Raw genomic sequence first — 19,970 nt, forward strand, 5'->3', positions numbered from 1 at the left:
TATGTAAGAAATGTATACTGCTAAAATGTAAAATGTTATCATGTGAGATATTATGTACATAATGACTATGTATAAAATATAGCGTGTTCTATCTGAGGGGGGAGGGGGGGACGGGGGATATGTAGTGTTTCTAGAATTTCTGCATAAATTCTAGAACCACTCGGCCCTCTACCATCTCAAACACATAATATTTTAGATGTGAGAGTGGGATGATAGAATTCTACCTACTGCACATACATGTTTGTGTGTACAGGTTTGAAGTTTGCATGAGAAGATGTAGACATGGCAGTCGAACGGCACCGACAAGTACTTGTCGGTCAATCCATGGAAGTCGTAGTGAAAGAGCAAGGAAGAACTATGGAACTTCTGGGTTATTCTGTGCTGTTTTGTAATTGACTATTGTTAGTGACAAGGAACAATGACTTGAGGAAGATTTTTAAGTAACTCTTATCTTGGACTTGCTGGAGGTAAGACATATTTTACAATATGTTTGGAATAGAGACACGGTTGTTAAGCCAGCTCTTTTCTAAATGGACTTAAATCTGTTTTAATGTGAGATGATATGAGTTACTTACAATAAGTTAAATGTTTATGTGAAAAGAGTGAATTTTGTTCTTATGAATCTCAGATATACCAGTAATTATCAAAAAGTATTCTTCGAGTACCGAATTATTTTGCAAGTAGTGAGAAAGTCTTTAAGGTTCCTGTAACTAGCATCATTCTTTGGAGAAGAAGTTTATAGAGATTCCAGAAGATGGCTATCCAGAGAAGAAGATTGACTGTGTACACCAAGTAAGTCGACTCGTAGAAGAGGAGTTGGAAGTTTGTACATACACTTCACACACTCTTAGTCGTCAAAAATGTTAGACCTTCAGGCACCTGTCAAAAATAATTTTGTTCTTCAAACAGTCCTGATGTACAGTTATGGTTTCAGTAATGTAAATCTGTTTCACAGAAGCCTGAAGAAGAGGACTAATCATCCATAACTGATAACATTTAATAAAGGACTTGTCACAGAGGTGAGATTGTATTTGGTATAATTAATTGCTGCCACTAAACCAGAGAAAGCCAAACATATCCTACCAATGACCACACAACAATGGACAGAAGCCTACTCAGAAGAGAGAAGAGCAGCTCTCACCCACCTGATTATAGATCATCGTCCAGCGCTGACTTAGACAGGGAACATCAGTTAGTGAACTCTTAGAAGTGAACAGATGGTTTTTGTAAATTGTATTTGCTATGTCCTGTGAAGTTTACCCACCCCAGCCTCCTTCTTACCCCCACCCAGTTGCCTCTTCCATCATGTACTGCTGCTGCTGCTCGTAGTGTAACTTCAGCTATACCTATGAGTGAGTTGTGTTTGTGCAAGTGTGTTTTTATGTGTGTGCTGGTCATCTATTTTTGACAATGGCCTTGTTGGCTGAAAGCTTATATTGCAACAGTCTATTTGTTGTGCCTATTTGCGACTCAGAATCTCCGCTATATAGTTTGTTACTAATTTTGTTCTCCTATCCTGTTACCAGACCCTGGGGTATAGCTGTGTAATAGTGGCAGGATTATATCATCTTAGTGGTGTACTGAGTCAGAAGCCATTTCACAAATTCGGCCTACCATAACAAAAGTGGCAACTCGGTCTCCGCAGCAGTAGCAATGAGGAATTTGCAAAACTGGTGATGAGGGTTTACAAAAGACCCTAATAAAATAGCTATCACAGGCAAGTCACAATATTATGAAAAAGATAATTGCTACTCACCATGTAGCAAGATACTGAGTCGCAGGTAGGCACAACAAAAATATGTCAGAAAGTGAACTTTTGGCCAACAAGGCCTTCATTGGAAATGGACAACATACACACACGCACTAATGCAAATGCAACTCATACACACATGACCACAGTCTCTGGCTGCTGATGCCATGCTGCAAGCAGCAGCACATGATGGGAGGGGCAAATGGATGGAGGTGGTAAGGAGGAGGCTGGGGTGAGGAGGGCAGGGATAGCAGGGTAGGGGTGGGTGACAGTAAGGTGCTACTTGTGGGATTGCAGGGACAAGGTGGAGAGAAAGTATGGCAGCTAGGTGCAGTCGTTAGGGACAGGGGGTTGTGGATAAGGAGGGACTTTGGGTGCATTGGGGGAACAGAGGGCTGGAATGGGAACAGGGAAGGATCTGATGGGTAAGGACAATGGCTAACACAGGTTGTGGCCAGCAGGGTTATGGAAATGGAGGATATATTGCAGGGAGAGTTCCCACCTGTGCAATTCTGAGAAACTGGTGTTGGTGGGAAGGATCCAAAGGACACAGGCTGTGAAGAAGTCACTGAAATCAATAATGTCATGTTGAGCAGCATGCTCAGCAACAGGTGGTCCAGTTGTTTCTTGGTCACAGTTTGCCATTGGCCATTCATGTGGACAGACAGTTTGTTCATGACAACCAACTGCTGCATGAAGTGTAGGCCCAGCAGCCAGAGACTGTGGTCATGTGTGTGAGTTGTGTTTGCATGTGTGTGTCTGTGTATATGTGTGGTTTTGTGTGTGTGTAAAGCTCAGCTTCTGCAGTCTCTTTGTTGTGCTTATCTGCGACTCAGTGTCTCCACTGTATGGTGAGTAGCAACTATCCTTTTCATAATATTGTTACATTAGATCCTGGATTTTCCATTGACAGACAAGTTACAAATAGATACAATAATCATAAAAATTGTTACTTGACTGACAAGCAATAACAGTTCTAGCTGGTTTAAATATATATCTAGCAAAAAATCAAAATATTGTGCTGATGTGATAGAGTCACTCATGAGGAGCTTTTGAGACTGAAATATGCAGTACTAACATCAGCTTATGAAAATAGACCTATAATGTGCCTTCAGAATTTTTAAATGTTTTGGAGAAAGTAAAACGTCATTGAACAGAAATGTCTTATTCAAGAAATAACTTGCTAATTGACATGTCAACATTATTTCTGTGGTGGATTCTCTATAAAGGTAACTATTAATGTTACCATTAATTACATTTTATTAAAACAAAAGACATTGTTATAACAATTTCTGTAATTTTTGAGTTTGCCCATCAATCATTAGAATGAGATACACTTCAACACTACAGGATAACTATTGTAGTTAGAATTTAAAATCTATCTCAGACTACAGTTCACATTAGTGTATTCACTCATCTGGGAGATTTTAAGCAAACTTTAAACATTTGAGCACAATGTATATCATCTCTCAAGGTTTTATACTTTGTATGCTTCTATATTAATGTATATTAATTGTTTACTTAAGACATTAGAGTCATCTGTAATATTTGCTACAGAGTAAGCATGCCAGTGGAGAGTCAATATTCAGCCTTTCCAAACACTATTAAGATGTCATCTAAAAGTTTAAAATGATAAATTGTAAATACCTTATACTAAGTTTACAAAAACATATGTTGTGCAATCCTGCACAAAAAATAATGCCCATAAATTCAACATACAGATGTTTTACAAAACTGGTGTTCCAATGAATAGCAACCTACAGTGCAAGGAGCATTCTGATTAGCTAATAAAATAATAGCTTCTTCAATTCTGCAAACATGGATCATAAAAGTTATGAGGTTGCCTATAGCAAACCAATATAAAGGAGAAGTGGTAGAAGATCTTTTAAAAAAAACTTGGGTCAGCTAGCCCAGCTGACAACACTGCTTAAGGCCCTCTTGCCAGGGTTGTGGTGAAGACCTCAACAGCAATGAAGATGAAGAAGATGGGTTTCAGTATGGTGAAGCTGGCAAAAATGGCAGCCTCTTGTTCACATCTAAAGTGGACATAGGGCACAATAGTTCCACAAGTTAGTGGCAGTACCCAGACAGTGTCATTTCCACTTGTTAGTGATGGCTGAATCAGTAATATTCCAGGCTAACAACCTCGTCTTATTTTTGGAATTCATGTATGACCCTGTATTCCCAGATCTCTATAATTTATAAATGAAAATCTCAAAACCCAAAATTGACAAAAGGAATACACTACCAAGATGGTAACTCTAATGAGGAACCCATCATCACATCTTGTAATGGACTTGGACATAGGATTCCGAGGAGTCTCAACATTTTCATTGAAGAAGAGATGGAATATACTGAAAAGCCTTCTGACAAGGATCTGACTTGTGGGTCAGCTGTTTTGATAAAGTTTTGCAATAACATTTTGTTCTGAAAACAAAAAAAGAGACACATGTTTTGGCTTTTTGCTAGAAAGTTTCTAATTTTTTTGAAAGTTTTCCATCTTAAATATTGAAAGATTGTCTAAAACACAAAGACTTTTTATTAATATAATATGGGGTTCAAAGTTAACAATGTTCAATTTGTTAGCATTTTTATGTTTTCATCCTGCAGTCTGGGTATCCAGCATTTAGTCTGTCTAGCAAAGTGAGGTCAACAGTCAAGTTATCAGCATTATATTACCGAGCTGCTGGTCCATGTTTGATTCTTGGTCATGGCTTTTCTTTTTCATTCAATATTTTTTCAGTCTATCTGATAATAGTCAGAATACTTTCTTTGACTCCTTTCAAGTAAAACATTGGGAGGTGTGATTAATAATCAAACAAGTATATATAATGTATTGACAGTTATTTTGATCATGATACATAGTATAAAAATACACCAAATTTATATTATTGCATAATCCTAACTGATTGTCACTTCATGAGTGTTCTCACAATCAGTGAGGTGAAACTTATTGTAGAAACAGGCAAAACATAAATATTTCTGACACCGTCCACAGAACACGAACAAAATCTCATCACATTGTCATGTTCACCGATACATTGTCCATAGAAAAATATCTGATTCACATTGCTACAAACAGATGTAACAGATATCAATCTGGATGTGTACCAAGAATATAAAAGCATGTTATGGAAGAGAGGCATTGAACAACTGGTTACGGAATAACACATGAGTTATGATAGCCTTGCAAACAGGCAAAACATAAATATTTCTGACACCATCCACAGAACACGAACAAAATCTCATCACATTGTCATGTTCACCGATACATTGTCCATAGAAAAATATCTGATTCACATTGCTACAAACAGATGTAACAGATATCAATCTGGATGTGTACCAAGAATATAAAAGCATGTTATGGAAGAGAGGCATTGAACAACTGGTTACGGAATAACACATGAGTTATGATAGCCTCCATCCTGTCTTGTAATACTCTGCTTTGCTGTCATAGCATATGATTTTGAAGTCATGCAGTGAAATTATTTACCTGTCAGAAAAAGTAAACATGACATGGCTGACAAAGAGAGGTACATTTTCGAGGTATCACTTTCATACTGCAGGTCCGATGAATATCATCATCTATGAAAGTCCAATCTAGTGCATCATATATCACAATGAAAATAACTGTCAATACTTTATATATACTTATTTGATTATTAATCATACCTCTCAAAATTTTACTTCAAAGGAGGGAAGAAAGGCATTCCCATTCTCAAAATAATATCAGATACACCAAGCAGAATATCAAATGAAAAAAATTCACAAGCAAGAATCAAACACAGAGAAGCAGCTTGGTAATCTAAAGCCATGACCACTTGACTGTTGACCTCACTCTGCTAGATGGACAGAATGACGGGTACCCAAGCAACAGAATAAAATATAAAAACATTAATAATTCAAATGTTATTAAATTTGGACCCCATATTACATGAAAAAATTGTTTATAGATGATCTTTCAATGTATAACATTGAAAATATCATTTTTCATCATCAACTTTGACCTCAGTTTTTTCAAAAATTAGAGTGTCCATCAAAAGGTCAAACACATATTTTTTTTACATAGAATGTCCTTGCAAAACTTGATCAAAATAGGTAACTCATATGTCAGACCATTTCCTCTTAAGTTTGAGCTCAAGAAGAGGTACTTCATTGGAAAATTAAATGCAAATTCTCTTCAGAAAACTGGGAAACAGAAGGAATTTGAATTATTGCTACAGAAGAACATTTGACTAGTGGACAATGGCCGCGACCAGTTCGGAAAATTTGAATTCTATTTACGAAATAAGTGAGGAAGCGTGGAATAAACCGTGTTCCTGTAACAAAACAGCAAGAAAAGGCGTGTGTTGTGTAAAGTGTAACAGGAAATTCCATTACTCGTGTGTAAATTCAACGAATAGAGTGAAAAGCTGGAAATGCAGTGATTGTTTTCGTACTGACGGTGACGATATGGACGGAAGCAAAACAGACCCGTTAAAAACGTGTGTGTGCGAAAAGTTACAGAATGAACTCAGAATAGTAAGAAAGGAACTTAAGTATTCGAAAACAATTATATGTTTGCTAACAAACGAACTACAGAAGCGAGAATCAGGCAAGATAGAAATGTGCAAAAACTACCGATTTGATGCACCCAACATAAATCACGATTCACAACACAGTGTGCATACCATAACACAGAACAAAGTTCAAAAAGGAAATCAATCTATGGGTGCACCAATGAAAATGCAAACCTTTGCTCCTGAGAGTCAGTCAGTGAATAGGAGACCCAAAATATTCGTTGCCTCAGATAGCCATGGCAGAGACTGTGCAAGAAACATTTTAAACTTAGCTTCAAATAAATATGATGTTGAAGGGAAGGTGATACCAGGTGCTCCCACTAGTGCAATACTAAAAAAATGCAATGACCTCCATAAGTTGACAAGTGAAGATTTTGCAGTTATCTGGGCAGGGGCTAACGATGTGGCAAAGAATGAAACCAAGTTGGCAATTCGTTCACTACATAAAGCCTTGTCAGCATTACAAAATACAAATACAAAAGTGATTGTAGTTGGTGTACCACATAGACATGACCTGCCTGAATGGTCTTGTGTAAACCAAGAAATTCAATCTGCAAACAGAAAGCTAAAAAAAATAGTGAAAGGCTTCCATAACACTTGTTTTATTGATACTCCTAGTAACAAGGAACTTTATACAGCACATGGACAACACCTTAATGCAACTGGTAAAGAACAAATTGCCACAAGGATTTATGAATCAGTGGAAACAAACAGGAAAGTGTACAAAACAGCAATAGAACTTAAATGGAAGGATACTGAAGTCTCAGATAAAGAATCAGTGAGAATTGTTATTGATACAACTCCAGCACAAATAACAACAGAATCCTTAAAAGTGAACCCTGTTTGTGGGGAGAGGACAATTACTCAAGCAATAAACTTACCCAAGAGGACAGTGCAAACGTTTGAAGAAGCAGCAAATGAGGTGGCAGGAAAGAAGGCACCATATAAGAAGAGAGACCTACTTGCAAAAAGAAGAACAGCAAATCAAGCTCAAGGGATGAGAATACCAACACGTGGAGTACGGCAGTCAACCCGAAAAAAGAAACCACAACCGAGGGACCAGGATTTTTGGTGGGATCAGCAGTGGTTTCACAGACGAAAGCAGTTAACAAAGTGAGTCATCAAGTGGATGAACAGGTATGTGACTATCATAACACACATGATCACAGTGCATCAAGATTAAAGACATTAATGGAACCTACAACTTCAAATATAAAGTCAAATTGCTCTCAGAGGAATACAGACAGAGACAAACTACTTACTTTTCTACAAGTTAACATACGTTGTATTAGAAATAAAATTTCAGAATTAGAACATTTATGTAACACTGAGCATGTAGATGTTATATGTGTATCTGAGCACTGGTTAACACAAGAACAAGTAAATATGTTCATTCCCCAAGGGTATGTTGTGGGAGACATGATATGTAGAAAACAGAGAAAGAATGGTGGGGCGGGAATTTTTATCAAAGAAGGAATAATGTTTTCCAGAATTGACGTATCTACATACTCCTCAGAGCTAGATGGGGAGTTTAGTTGTGTAAAACTAATGAATGAAAATATAGTGGTAGTTAGTCTATATAGGTCGCCAGATGGTGATGTAAATTTGTTTATTGAAAAATGTGAATTAATAATTAAAAAAATATTGAAGAGTAAAACGAGAATTGCTATATGTGGTGATTTCAACATAGAAATGGTAAACACACAAAGACCAGTTACTAGGACATTTTTGAATATGCTAAGATCATTAGACCTCTATTGCACAAATAACTGTGCCACACGTAAGAATGCCTGTATAGACAATATTATTGTGAATTTCCATAGGGAGGATTTTACAGTTAGACTTGCAGGAAGTGGACTTGCAGATCATGAGCCACTACTCCTTACCCTCTGTAAGAGGCAGCCAGTTAAGACTGAAGAATCTAAAGTAGTAGTGGTACGAAGACAGAAGGAAGAGTACATAAATATGTTTGTTGATAGATTAGGAAGTGCAGATTGGGACTTTATATATAATTGTCAATCTGGAAAAGGGGAAGCTGAAATTAGCTTTGGTAACTTCTTTAAAAAGTACACAGACTTATGGTATTCCTGCTCACCAGTAAAAAAAATAAGATATCCAAATGAAATGAAAAAGAAAAGTCTGAACTGGTTCACACAAGAGCTAGTAGAAATTAGAGGAAACTTGCATATGCTGTACCAGATGCATAAACAAGCCTCTGACCAAGGGGCAGAACAGAGTGTGAACATTCATAGGTCGTATCTGAAATGCAAAAAATACTATAAAGCTAAACTACTTCTGGCAAAAAAGCAAGCAGTGGAGAACTATATAGAAAGAGCTCCCAATAAATGCAAGGCAGCCTGGCAAATAATAAAACAAGAGAATACACCGAAACGCACAGAAACAGCTCTGCTTGATCCTGAAGAATTAAACGAGTACTTTTTAAACTCAGTTAAAGAAATAAGTAACAGTATCAAAGCAACAAATTCATCTGCAATGAACCTTGTTGGAACACCACTGCCTGTTAACCTGGCATTTCAATGGAGGGCTGTCACACCTGCTGATGTTATAAAAGCTGTATCCAAATTTTCAGGTTCTAAAAGTATGGACTGTTATTGGTTATCAAATAACATAATTAAAAAGACAATACACTCAATCGCCAAACCATTAGCTTATAATTTTAATAAATGTGTAGAATTTGGAGTTTTTCCGGATGCACTCAAGGTATCAAAAGTTGTCCCAGTTTTTAAAAAAGGAGACAAGCATCTCCCCCAAAGCTACAGACCAGTCTCCATTGTTCCAATATTCTCAAAGGTATTTGAGGCGCTGATACACACACAAATAAGCAACTTCTTTGAAAAACACAATATCCTATGTAACAATCAGTTTGGCTTTCGAAAGGGGAAGAACACAACAGGGGCCATCTTGGAAATCATTGACCAAACCTTAACAGCTTTTGAAAATAATAACATGGTATCACTGGTATTATGTGACCTAAGCAAAGCTTTCGATTGCATTCCTGTTGACATACTACTGGGGAAACTAGAGTTTTATGGGGTGAGAGGGAGAACTTTATCTGTGATAAATTCTTATTTAAGTAACCGAAAACAATTCGTTTCAGTCAGAAATTTAAATTCTTCCATCATGGAAATCAGCACAGGTGTACCACAAGGGTCTATCCTTGGACCCTTCTTCTTCATTGTCGCTATTAACGATTTACCTAAAAATATAGCTCACCCTGTTGTGTGTTATGCTGACGATACAACACTACTTACCACACATCAGAACATTTCAGATCTGAATAACCTAACAAAAGAAACACTAGATAAGGCCCTGGACTGGTTTGCAGCCAATAAGCTCCTATGCAACCCTGACAAAACACAACAACTTTTAATGGGAACATCAAATGAAGTAGGCAATAAGTCAGTAAAACTCTTAGGTATTCACATTGACTCAAAACTATATTGGGAGGAACATGTCAATCATGTATGTGAAAAAATATCTCGGGTGGCATATCTTCTCTTGAAACTAAGGGAGGTAGTGAGCATGGAGTACCTCAGGGTGACATACTTTGGGCTATTCCAGTCACATATTTCATATGGTCTTATTATATGGGGGCACTCCCCTCACATCAAAAACGTATTGAAATTACAAAAAAAAGTCATACGCATAATATGTAAAAGAGGTCATAGGGAGCACTGTCGTCCTCTTTTCTCCAGACTCAGAATACTTACAGTTATAAATTTATACATCTATGTGTCTGTACTCTATATTAAAAATAATGTTTCAGAATTTATTGCCAGAAAGGAAATACACGAACACAACACCCGGGCGAACGGTAATTTAGACATACCGCGCCACAGATTAGTGAGAACAGGAAATTCCCACAAAGTTAACCCACTCAAAATGTTCAATAAACTGCCAATTCATGTTCAGTCTATGGATACAAATTCTTTTAAGATTAAGTGGTACAGCTGGCTGTCAGATCATCCATTCTATGACATTAAAGAATTCTTTGAGATGCCTGAGGAGTATATAAGCATTTAAAAGTTGTCTGTAGTTAAACATATTATTTTGTGCTGTGGTTAATAGTGTGTAATTACAAAGTTTATACTATAAACAATAAAATACCTTATTATATTAGATTATAAGATAGCTTGTTGCGTTAGCTTTTAAAATCTATCCTTTGTAATTTGGTACACTGCAATGCTTCAAATGTATTTATAATGTATTGACAGAAGTTTATTTTGTTATTCTGTATGTACTAGTACATCTTGTATGACGAAGCCAATATCATTGTAAAATGATCTATGGTGAATAAAATTCTTGAAATCTTGAAATCTTGAAATCTTGAAATGTACAATTTTTAGCAGTGCAGGAAACAAGATTCTTAAATGAGAATGTAGTTGACACATGACACTATAGAATTTATAAAGAGAGACCAGCAGTAGGTATAATGCAAAACACACCAATGTTTTAATAGCAATTTATCTAAACAAAAAATCATAAATTGTGTAACAGATTTTAAGCTGATATCAGAAGGAATGTCCATGTTAACAATAAAATATAAGAATAAACACTACACCCTTACAAACTGCCATCCACCTATAAAAGATGACAACAGAAGACATCAGCAATCTGTTTTGGTTTCCTTTAGAATCTGCACTCTCCAACATACCTTCAAAAATGTTAAAATGCTTCTCAGTGACTTCAGTGCTAATTCGGGAAGGAAAATAAATTTAAGGATATTGTAGGTGAATATTCAACACAATTAAGAACAATCAGAGATGGTGAAAGAGTGATCAATATGTGTAAAATGTTCCAGTTAAACTGATGTCCACACATTTTTGTGATGTCCACACATTTTTGCAAATGACAAGCAAATACCAAAACTTTGATATCTCCAAATCCAAACCTAGAAGAATTTCAAATGGATCGCATAACTATATCTAAAAGCAATATGATGGAAATTATGGATGTTAAAGCAATCAGAAATAGAGAATTTGATTCATGTCATTATCCCTCTAATATTAAAATATGATTTCTCCCATCTAAAATAAGAAATACAACCAAAACAGTACTCAGATACATCTCCTCTACAGCTAATATTACAATATAAATTATAGAATAATTTAGAGAAGAAACTGAGACAACAAAAAAGGTGATTGGCATGTACTCAAATACGTAATACTAAATCAGCTGAGAAAACTTTGGGATTGGCCAAGAATAAAAAGAAGACAGAGTAAAATGAAGTGTGTGAAGAAGTAGAACAAAGAGCATTCTGGAAATACAAGCAAATTTCATCAAAAATAATACTCGAAATTTTTAAACCAAATTTTCAACCAAGTAGTTACAGGATATCAAGCACCAAGTATTTCTTACAAAGATGAAACTGAAAACAGGCATTAAACAATAAAGACTATTATCAAGTAACGGCAGAATTTTTGTCAGGCCCTTCAACTGTCAGTTCTAGCAGTTAAATTGGAATTTCCAGCTATAGCACAAAATCTGGATGCAGACTCCCCACCAACAGAGCTAGAAACTCAAGAGACCATCAAAACACTTAATAACAACAGAGCAAGTGGTGAACACTACTCCACAGCAGAATTATTGAAATGGTCAGAACCAAAAATTATAAATGGTCTACAATTGCTTTTTGAGAACATTTTGTAAACTGAAAATATTCCAGAAGATTGGAAAATAGCATTAATCCGCCCGTTACATAAAAAGGGAGACAAACGAAATGTCAATAATTTCAGAGGAGTGTCACTTCTACCAGTTAATACAAAATATTATCAAAAATCCTCCTGGACAGAGTTGTAGAAACTTCAAACAAACAACTGGGAGCATATCAGGATGGTTTTTGAAAGGGAAGATACTGCATAGAATAGATTTTCTACTCAAAATCAATAATTCACCACAGAACATTAACCAACAAACCTGTAATAGTCTCATTTACTGATTTCAAGAAAGCATCTGATTTGGTAGACATAGAAACAAAGATAAAATATTGAGAATTTGGTGTTAAAACAAAACTGGTAAACATAATTCCTGAGGCTCTAACTAATATGACATCTAAAATTAACCATTTGGAATAAAAACTGGTTTATCATTTTGACTGTTTATCTGCATTCTAGAAAAAATTGTAACAATCTGGAATTTGGAGATAAAAGATCATAAAATTGAACCAATAACTCTGGGAAGGAAAACAAGTGGAATTATTGTAAACAGACTGGCTTTTGCAGACAATTTTGCAATACTTAGATAAAATCTGAGAGAAGCAGTTATTCATATAAATCTTCTGGAAAAAATAGGAAATGGGACAGGTCTCAAAATTTCAGCTGATGAAACAAATCTATGGCAAATATAAAAATTGTACCAAAACCCACAGCAATACAAATGCTAAAAATAGAGTGAGTAAGCAAATTTAAATATTTTGGAGAAATTATACAAAACATTGGACTAGAAAAATTTGCATTAAATGCAAGAGCTAACAAAATGGAGAGCATATGATTCAATAAAGAATATTTACAACAAGAAAGGTATATCTAGAAAAACAAAACTAATACACTGTACCATGACCCTAACTCTGACTCCAGAGCATTTCTGCTCAAGCTAGAGAGGGTTCTTGAGTCACTTTGTAGGAAGTACCAGAAATTAATTATATGTGGTTGCTTCAATATAAATCTTGTATATGATGGCACAAGAAAAAGATGTTGGTAGATCTCGTAAATTCATATGATCTGATGCAGATTTTTTTTTCCAGCTAGGGTGCAGGGGAACAGTAGCACAGCCATAGACAATATTTTTATTCATTCTTCATTACTACACGAGCATTCTGTTTGCAAAACGGTGAATGGCCTTTCAGACCATGATGCACAAATTTTAATACTAAAAGGCTTTAGTACTCAAACAAATGTCACATTTACTTACAAACTACGTAGGAAAGTTAATCCAACAGCAATAGAGAGTTTTTTTAAACCTTATCACGGAACAAGAGTGGCAGGATGTTTATAGTGCTGATAACATAGATGATAAATATAATGCTTTCCATAGCACATTTCTCATGCTCTTTGAGAGTTGCTATCCATTAGAGCATTCTAAATGGGGTACTAGAAGTAATAGGCAGCTGGGTGGCTGACTAGTGGGATAAGGATATCATGTAGAACAAAGTGGGAATTATTTCAAAATGTTAGAAGTAATGGCAATCAAGCTACAGTGGCACATTACAAAAAGTATTGTAAGGTGCTTAAAAATGTTATTAGGAAGGCAAAGAGTATGTGGTACACAAACGGAATAGGTAATGCACAGGATAAAATTAAAATCATATGGTTAGTTGTGAAGGAAGTGTCTGGTCAGCAGCACAAGTTTGTTGATATAAAGTCAATTTGCAGTAAAAATACTTCTGTTACTGGTAAATCAGATATATGTTCAGTATTTAACAATCATTTTCTGAGCATTGCTGGTGAATTAAATAAAAATTTAATTTCTACAGGGAATCATATAACTTTCTTGGTAAACGCCTTTCCGAGATTGATGTCTGAAATACTCCTCTGTGATACAGACAAGAGGGAGATTGGGTCAGTAATTAAATCACTGAAGACTAAGGACTCTCATGGTATGATGGAGTGCCTAGCAGAATTTTAAAGTACTGTGCTGCACTTGTTAGCCCTGTATTTAGCCATATTTGTAATTTTTCCTTTATGAATGGTCAGTTTCCTGAACGATTCAAGTACTCAGTGGTAAAGTAGCTTTATAAAAAGGGAGAAAGGGATAATGTAGATAATTTTAGACCTATTTCTATGCCATCAGCATTTGCTATATTTATTGAAAAGGCTGTGTATGTACGGATAATTGATCATTTTATATCACACGATTTGCTATCAAATTTACATTTCAGCTTTAGAATTTGTTTAACAACTGAAAAGGCTGTATTCTATTTTCTCTGAGAGGTACTGGGTGGGTTAAACAAAGGTTTTCGAATGCTTCACATATTTTTTGATGTAACTAAGGCATTTAATTGTGTTGATCACAAAATATTGCTCCAGAAGTTGTACCATTACTGAATACGTGGAGTAGCTCACAATTGGTTCACCTCTTACTTTAGCAACAGATAGCAAAAGGTCACTATTCACAATGTTGAGAATGGCTGTAATGTGGGGTCTGAGTGGGGTACGGTAAAGTGGGGGGTGCTCCAAGGATCAGTGTTGGGGTCACTCCTGTTCCTTATTTATATACATGATATGCCCTCTAGTATTATGGGTAACTCTCAAATATTTCTGTTTGTTGATGACACTAGCTTGGTAGTAAAGGATGTTGTATGCAACATTGGCATGGTTTCAAATAGTGCAGTTCACGACCTAAGTTCATGGCTTGTATAAAATAAACTAATGCTAAATCACAGTAAGACTGAGTTTTTACAGTTTCTGACACACAATTGAAACAAACCTGACGTTTTAATTTCACAGAATGGGCATATGATTAGTAAAACTAAACAGTTCAAATTTCTAGGAAAGCCCACATTCAGGATCTTGTTCAAAGACTTAATGCTGCCATTTTTACTATTCGAATGGTATCTGAAGTGAGTGAGCATTCAACACGAAAATTAGTGTACTTTGCTTATTTTCATTCACTTATGTTGTGTGGTATTATATTTTGGGGTAACTCTTCCTATTCTAAAAGAATATTTTTGGCTCAGAAATGGGCAGTTCAGGCAATAAGTGGTGTAAGTTCACAAACCTCTTGTCAACCCCTGTTCACAAGTCTGGGTATTTTGACATTGGCCTCTCAATATACATATTCCTTACTGTCATTTCTTGTGAACAAGCTTATTTCCAAGAATAAGCAGCTTTCACTCAGTTAATACTTGGCGGAAATCAAATCTGCATTTCGATCAGATTTCCTCAAGTCTTGTGCAACTGAAGAGTTTCTTCATGGGTCACTCCTTCTATTCTTTCGAGAAGTTCCTTGAGAGATTAAGCTGATACTTGTTGTATTGATGATTGCATTTACTTAAACTTATGGACTGACTTTTTTTCAGATTCATATACGTTTATTCTTATCTGTTATTACTTTTATGTTGTAATTTCATGTACTGACACATTCCATGATCTTGGAGATTTGTTCCTCAATTTGGTCCTACGGAACTTGATGTGTAAATACACTCCTGGAAATGGAAAAAAGAACACATTGACACCGGTGTGTCAGACCCACCATACTTGCTCCGGACACTGCGAGAGGGCTATACAAGCAATGATCACACGCACGGCACAGCGGACACACCAGGAACCGCGGTGTTGGCCGTCGAATGGCGCTAGCTGCGCAGCATTTGTGCACCGCCGCCGTCAGTGTCAGCCAGTTTGCCGTGGCATACGGAGCTCCATCGCAGTCTTTAACACTGGTAGCATGCCGCGACAGCGTGGACGTGAACCGTATGTGCAGTTGACGGACTTTGAGCGAGGGCGTATAGTGGGCATGCGGGAGGCCGGGTGGACGTACCGCCGAATTACTCAACACGTGGGGCGTGAGGTCTCCACAGTACATCGATGTTGTCGCCAGTGGTCGGCGGAAGGTGCACGTGCCCGTCGACCTGGGACCGGACCGCAGCGACGCACGGATGCACGCCAAGACCGTAGGATCCTACGCAATGCCGTAGGGGACCGCACCGCCACTTCCCAGCAAATTAGGGACACTGTTGCTCCTGGGGTATCGGCGAGGACCATTCGCAACCGTCTCCATGAAGCTGGGCTACGGTCCCGCACACCGTTAGGCCGTCTTCCGCTCACGCCCCAACATCGTGCAGCCCGCCTCCAGTGGTGTCGCGACAGGCGTGAATGGAGGGACGAATGGAGACGCGTCGTCTTCGGCGATGAGAGTCGCTTCTGCCTTGGTGCCAATGATGGTCGTATGCGTGTTTGGCGCCGTGCAGGTGAGCGCCACAATCAGGACTGCATACGACTGAGGCACACAGGGCCAACACCCAGCATCATGGTGTGGGGAGCGATCTCCTACACTGGCCGTACACCACTGGTGATCGTCGAGGGGACACTGAATAGTGCACGGTACATCCAAACCGTCATCGAACCCATCGTTCTACCATTCCTAGACCGGCAAGGGAACTTGCTGTTCCAACAGGACAATGCACGTCCGCATGTATCCCGTGCCACCCAACGTGCTCTAGAAGGTGTAAGTCAACTACCCTGGCCAGCAAGATCTCCGGATCTGTCTCCCATTGAGCATGTTTGGGATTGGATGAAGCGTCGTCTCACGCGGTCTGCACGTCCAGCACGAACGCTGGTCCAACTGAGGCGCCAGGTGGAAATGGCATGGCAAGCCGTTCCACAGGACTACATCCAGCATCTCTACGATCGTCTCCATGGGAGAATAGCAACCTGCATTGCTGCGAAAGGTGGATATACACTGTACTAGTGCCGACATTGTGCATGCTCTGTTGCCTGTGTCTATGTGCCTGTGGTTCTGTCAGTGTGATCATGTGATGTATCTGACCCCAGGAATGGGTCAATAAAGTTTCCCCTTCCTGGGACAATGAATTCACGGTGTTCTTATTTCAGTTTCCAGGAGTGTAGATAAAATAAAAAAAAAAAAACGTAAATGAAAAACTAGATAGAAACAACATCATACAATAATAAATAACAGAAAGATACCTTTTTAAGAATAAAATATTGAATTCAGAATGCTTTTAAAGTGAAGAAATAAGAAATCAGGAACAACATCGGCAGAATAATGGAAATGCCAACATGGGGATAAAAGGAGGAGTACTGTAAAAATTGGAAACAACAATAGTAAATAAGAGGAACTGAAGTCCTTAAGTGATCCTAGTTGGTCAATACAAAGGTGAAAATAATAAATAAATAATAAATAAAAGAACAACTTCTTCTAGGGTACTTTGCATACTTTCACACAATTCTGGGACAGAGTAAGTGTTGGGACAAATATTTAAAAAAATCAATCAAGAGCTAACTACCACATATAAAAATACATAAATTATCTTAGCTTTCAGAACTAATAGTTATTTCTGCAGGAAGGAGAAAGGTACAGGTTGGCAAAGGTTAAAAGGTAATGGAACGTCACTCATACCCTAGCATGAGAGCATCCACCTGTTGTCATGGCTAATAATAAAACTGAATTATGTATTAATTCTGGTACATACACTCATTATACCAATTTTAAAAATAGACCAATAGATTTGTTCAGTGGAGTTCTGAATTATGATAAAAAAAATTTATGGCGTTCACCAAAGCTGTTTCTGTGTACTTCATTGAAATTTTACTGTCATGAAGGACCTCCTCCATGATTTAGTGAAAAAAACAAGAACAAACCACACACATCATAAAATAAAAATATTGTTAAAGTATAGCTTATCTGTATTGCCTATAAAAGAGAGTGTTTGATTGCAAGTTTTATAACAACACACATTATTATCAGAAATAACTACTTCAGCTTGAAAAGAATAGTGTTAACAGAGAACTTGCCACTGGCTCTGGAAACAGATACGCTTACCAGCAACATATTAAATAGTTTTCTTGAGTTTCTTAAAATTATTATACTTGCAAAACAATTTCAGTAAACTGTCAGTTAAAAGTAAAAATATTAAAAATTAATTATGTAAATGAAACAATTGTTTTCCTTTTTCCAATAGGAGATAAATATTTCTCAGGTGCAAAAATTTTTTACAAAGCACATATTTGCCTGAATACTGAGGATTACCTGCAAACACAGCAGTTGTAGCAGGCTCAGTAGAAACTGACTCAGTTGTAGGATATCCTTTTGTAGTTATTGAAGAACTCTTGCCACTAGGAGTTACTTTCACACAACACACACAGTTAACTATGAGTAAAATCAGCATTAATAAAAGGGATGTGTCCATTCTGTCAACCAATGTTTGGCGTGAACACAACTGACTCTTCTAGGAAGTTCCTTCCACACTTCCTTGATTGCAGCAACATAATCATTCATTCGGTATCTGGGTGTGGTTTACAATCAAGCATCATATTCAAAATGGTGTCAACTAAATGAAACTGTTCAAAACATACACATTTCCCATGTACCTTTTATTTAAAATATCAATAGGGAAATAAGAAAGCACACTCATATGCACATAACAATATAAACGCCAGTTTATCAGGTTCAACCAAAGAAACTTAAGAGTTAAAAACTTATCTTTGATCCTATCTTTAGATAATAGTCAAGTAAATAATCTACAAATGACTCATGATAGTAAGAACAAACAGGTCCCAGCTGAGAAGCAAATCTTATCACAGGAAGAGATAAACAGTTATGGCTGGAGGGGAAAGCTGCTTGTGATTACAAAAGCACACAGGCATCATCGAGTACATGATTTACACTATGGAGTTCTTGCCTTAGCTCTAAGCAATATCTCTTGCCTTGGCTCTAAGCAATATCTAAAAAATAGCAGTACCTATGTTGTATACTGGATGCACCATACTAAGTATTCTCAGACACTATCTTTCTAATTTTAGGCTTTATTGTCCCTCTTTCTTTTACATTCATAGAGAAATTTTGCTTGTAAACTATAATAGACCATTGTGTAATTAAAATTAAGATTGAAAAATTTCATATGCTTCCTTCAAATACCAGGTGTTTCAAAATGAATATCGGGGTTTTAAGGCTTTACATTCAACTTAAAATTATAAAAAATACATCAAATGAAAGGGCAGCTCAAAGAGTTTTGTTTGTATCATGCTGGAAGCTCTAAAGCCTAGAGACTACAGTTTACATGCCAACTTTGAAAACAAAATGTTGTTGCATGATGGTAAACATTTTCTGGATTGTGTTGTCTTCAGTAGTGAATCAACATTTCACATATGAACACACTTAATGTGAGCATCAGGGCTCAGCAAATCCCCATAAGATCATACAGTTGCAATGACATTCCTCTAATTTGAATGTTTTTTGTGCCATATGCCAGTGTATTTCAGTGGAGCAACCGTAACTGGTATTTCATATCTTGATGCACTAGAACTATGGCTCTTTCCTCAATTTGAAGAAGTTTATTCAGCAGCAAGGTTGTCCACCTCACTCGACTAACTCAGTAGACTACTGGTTAAATGACATTATACCCAAATGCTGGATTGGCCACCAAGAGGGCAAATGAAGAGCTGGTTTCATAAGATCTCCAATTTCACTCGATTTGATGCCATGCGATTTTTACCTTTTGGAGTTAATAAAGTACCATGTGAATGTGTCTCCAGTACCAGCTGATCTACCTAAGAAACCAGATTGAAACAGTTGTTGCAACAATTACTCCAGACACACTGATCTAGGTTTGGGAAGAACACGTCTTTCAACTCAATGTGTTCTAAATGATGAATGGTGCTCACACTGAAAACCTGTAAGAAAAACTGTTTGAATTGCTATTTCAGTTTAAGTATTATTTATAACTCTAAGTTGAATGTGATAAATGCTTTAAAACAATAAAATTTTGATATTTATTTTGAAATGCCAGGTATATGCAACAGTTGATAAATAATTCTGTTGTACTTGTCTCGAATGCATAAACTTTAGAAGAGAGACTGCATTGGTTTTCTGAGTTATTCAAGGAATAAACAAATATAAAATTAAAAAGTAAAACAAAATATAAAAATTAAGAGAAAAATATGGGATCAGAATTCTTGGGGTCTATA

At 36.9% G+C, this 19,970-nt stretch overlaps 1 protein-coding gene across 5 annotated transcripts in view; it reads right to left on the reverse strand.

Annotated features, from left to right (window-relative positions):
* LOC126198697 (phosphatidylinositol phosphatase PTPRQ-like) overlaps nucleotides 1–18,438 on the reverse strand; it is a 485,978-nt gene extending 467,540 nt beyond the window's left edge. For 3 of the 5 annotated variants that reach the window (XM_049935195.1, XM_049935196.1, XM_049935193.1), the window contains exon 1: nucleotides 18,034–18,438. In XM_049935195.1, coding sequence (XP_049791152.1) covers nucleotides 18,034–18,193 — 160 coding nt within the window. In that variant the 5' untranslated portion in view covers nucleotides 18,194–18,438. The remainder of the gene's footprint in view (nucleotides 1–18,033) is intronic. The other 2 variants (XM_049935197.1, XM_049935194.1) reach the window with 1 other exon arrangement.
* Nucleotides 18,439–19,970: the final 1,532 nt, after the last annotated feature.

The sequence above is a fragment of the Schistocerca nitens genome, chromosome 8 (assembly GCF_023898315.1).
Source record: "Schistocerca nitens isolate TAMUIC-IGC-003100 chromosome 8, iqSchNite1.1, whole genome shotgun sequence".
Taxonomy (NCBI): Eukaryota; Metazoa; Arthropoda; class Insecta; order Orthoptera; family Acrididae; genus Schistocerca; species Schistocerca nitens.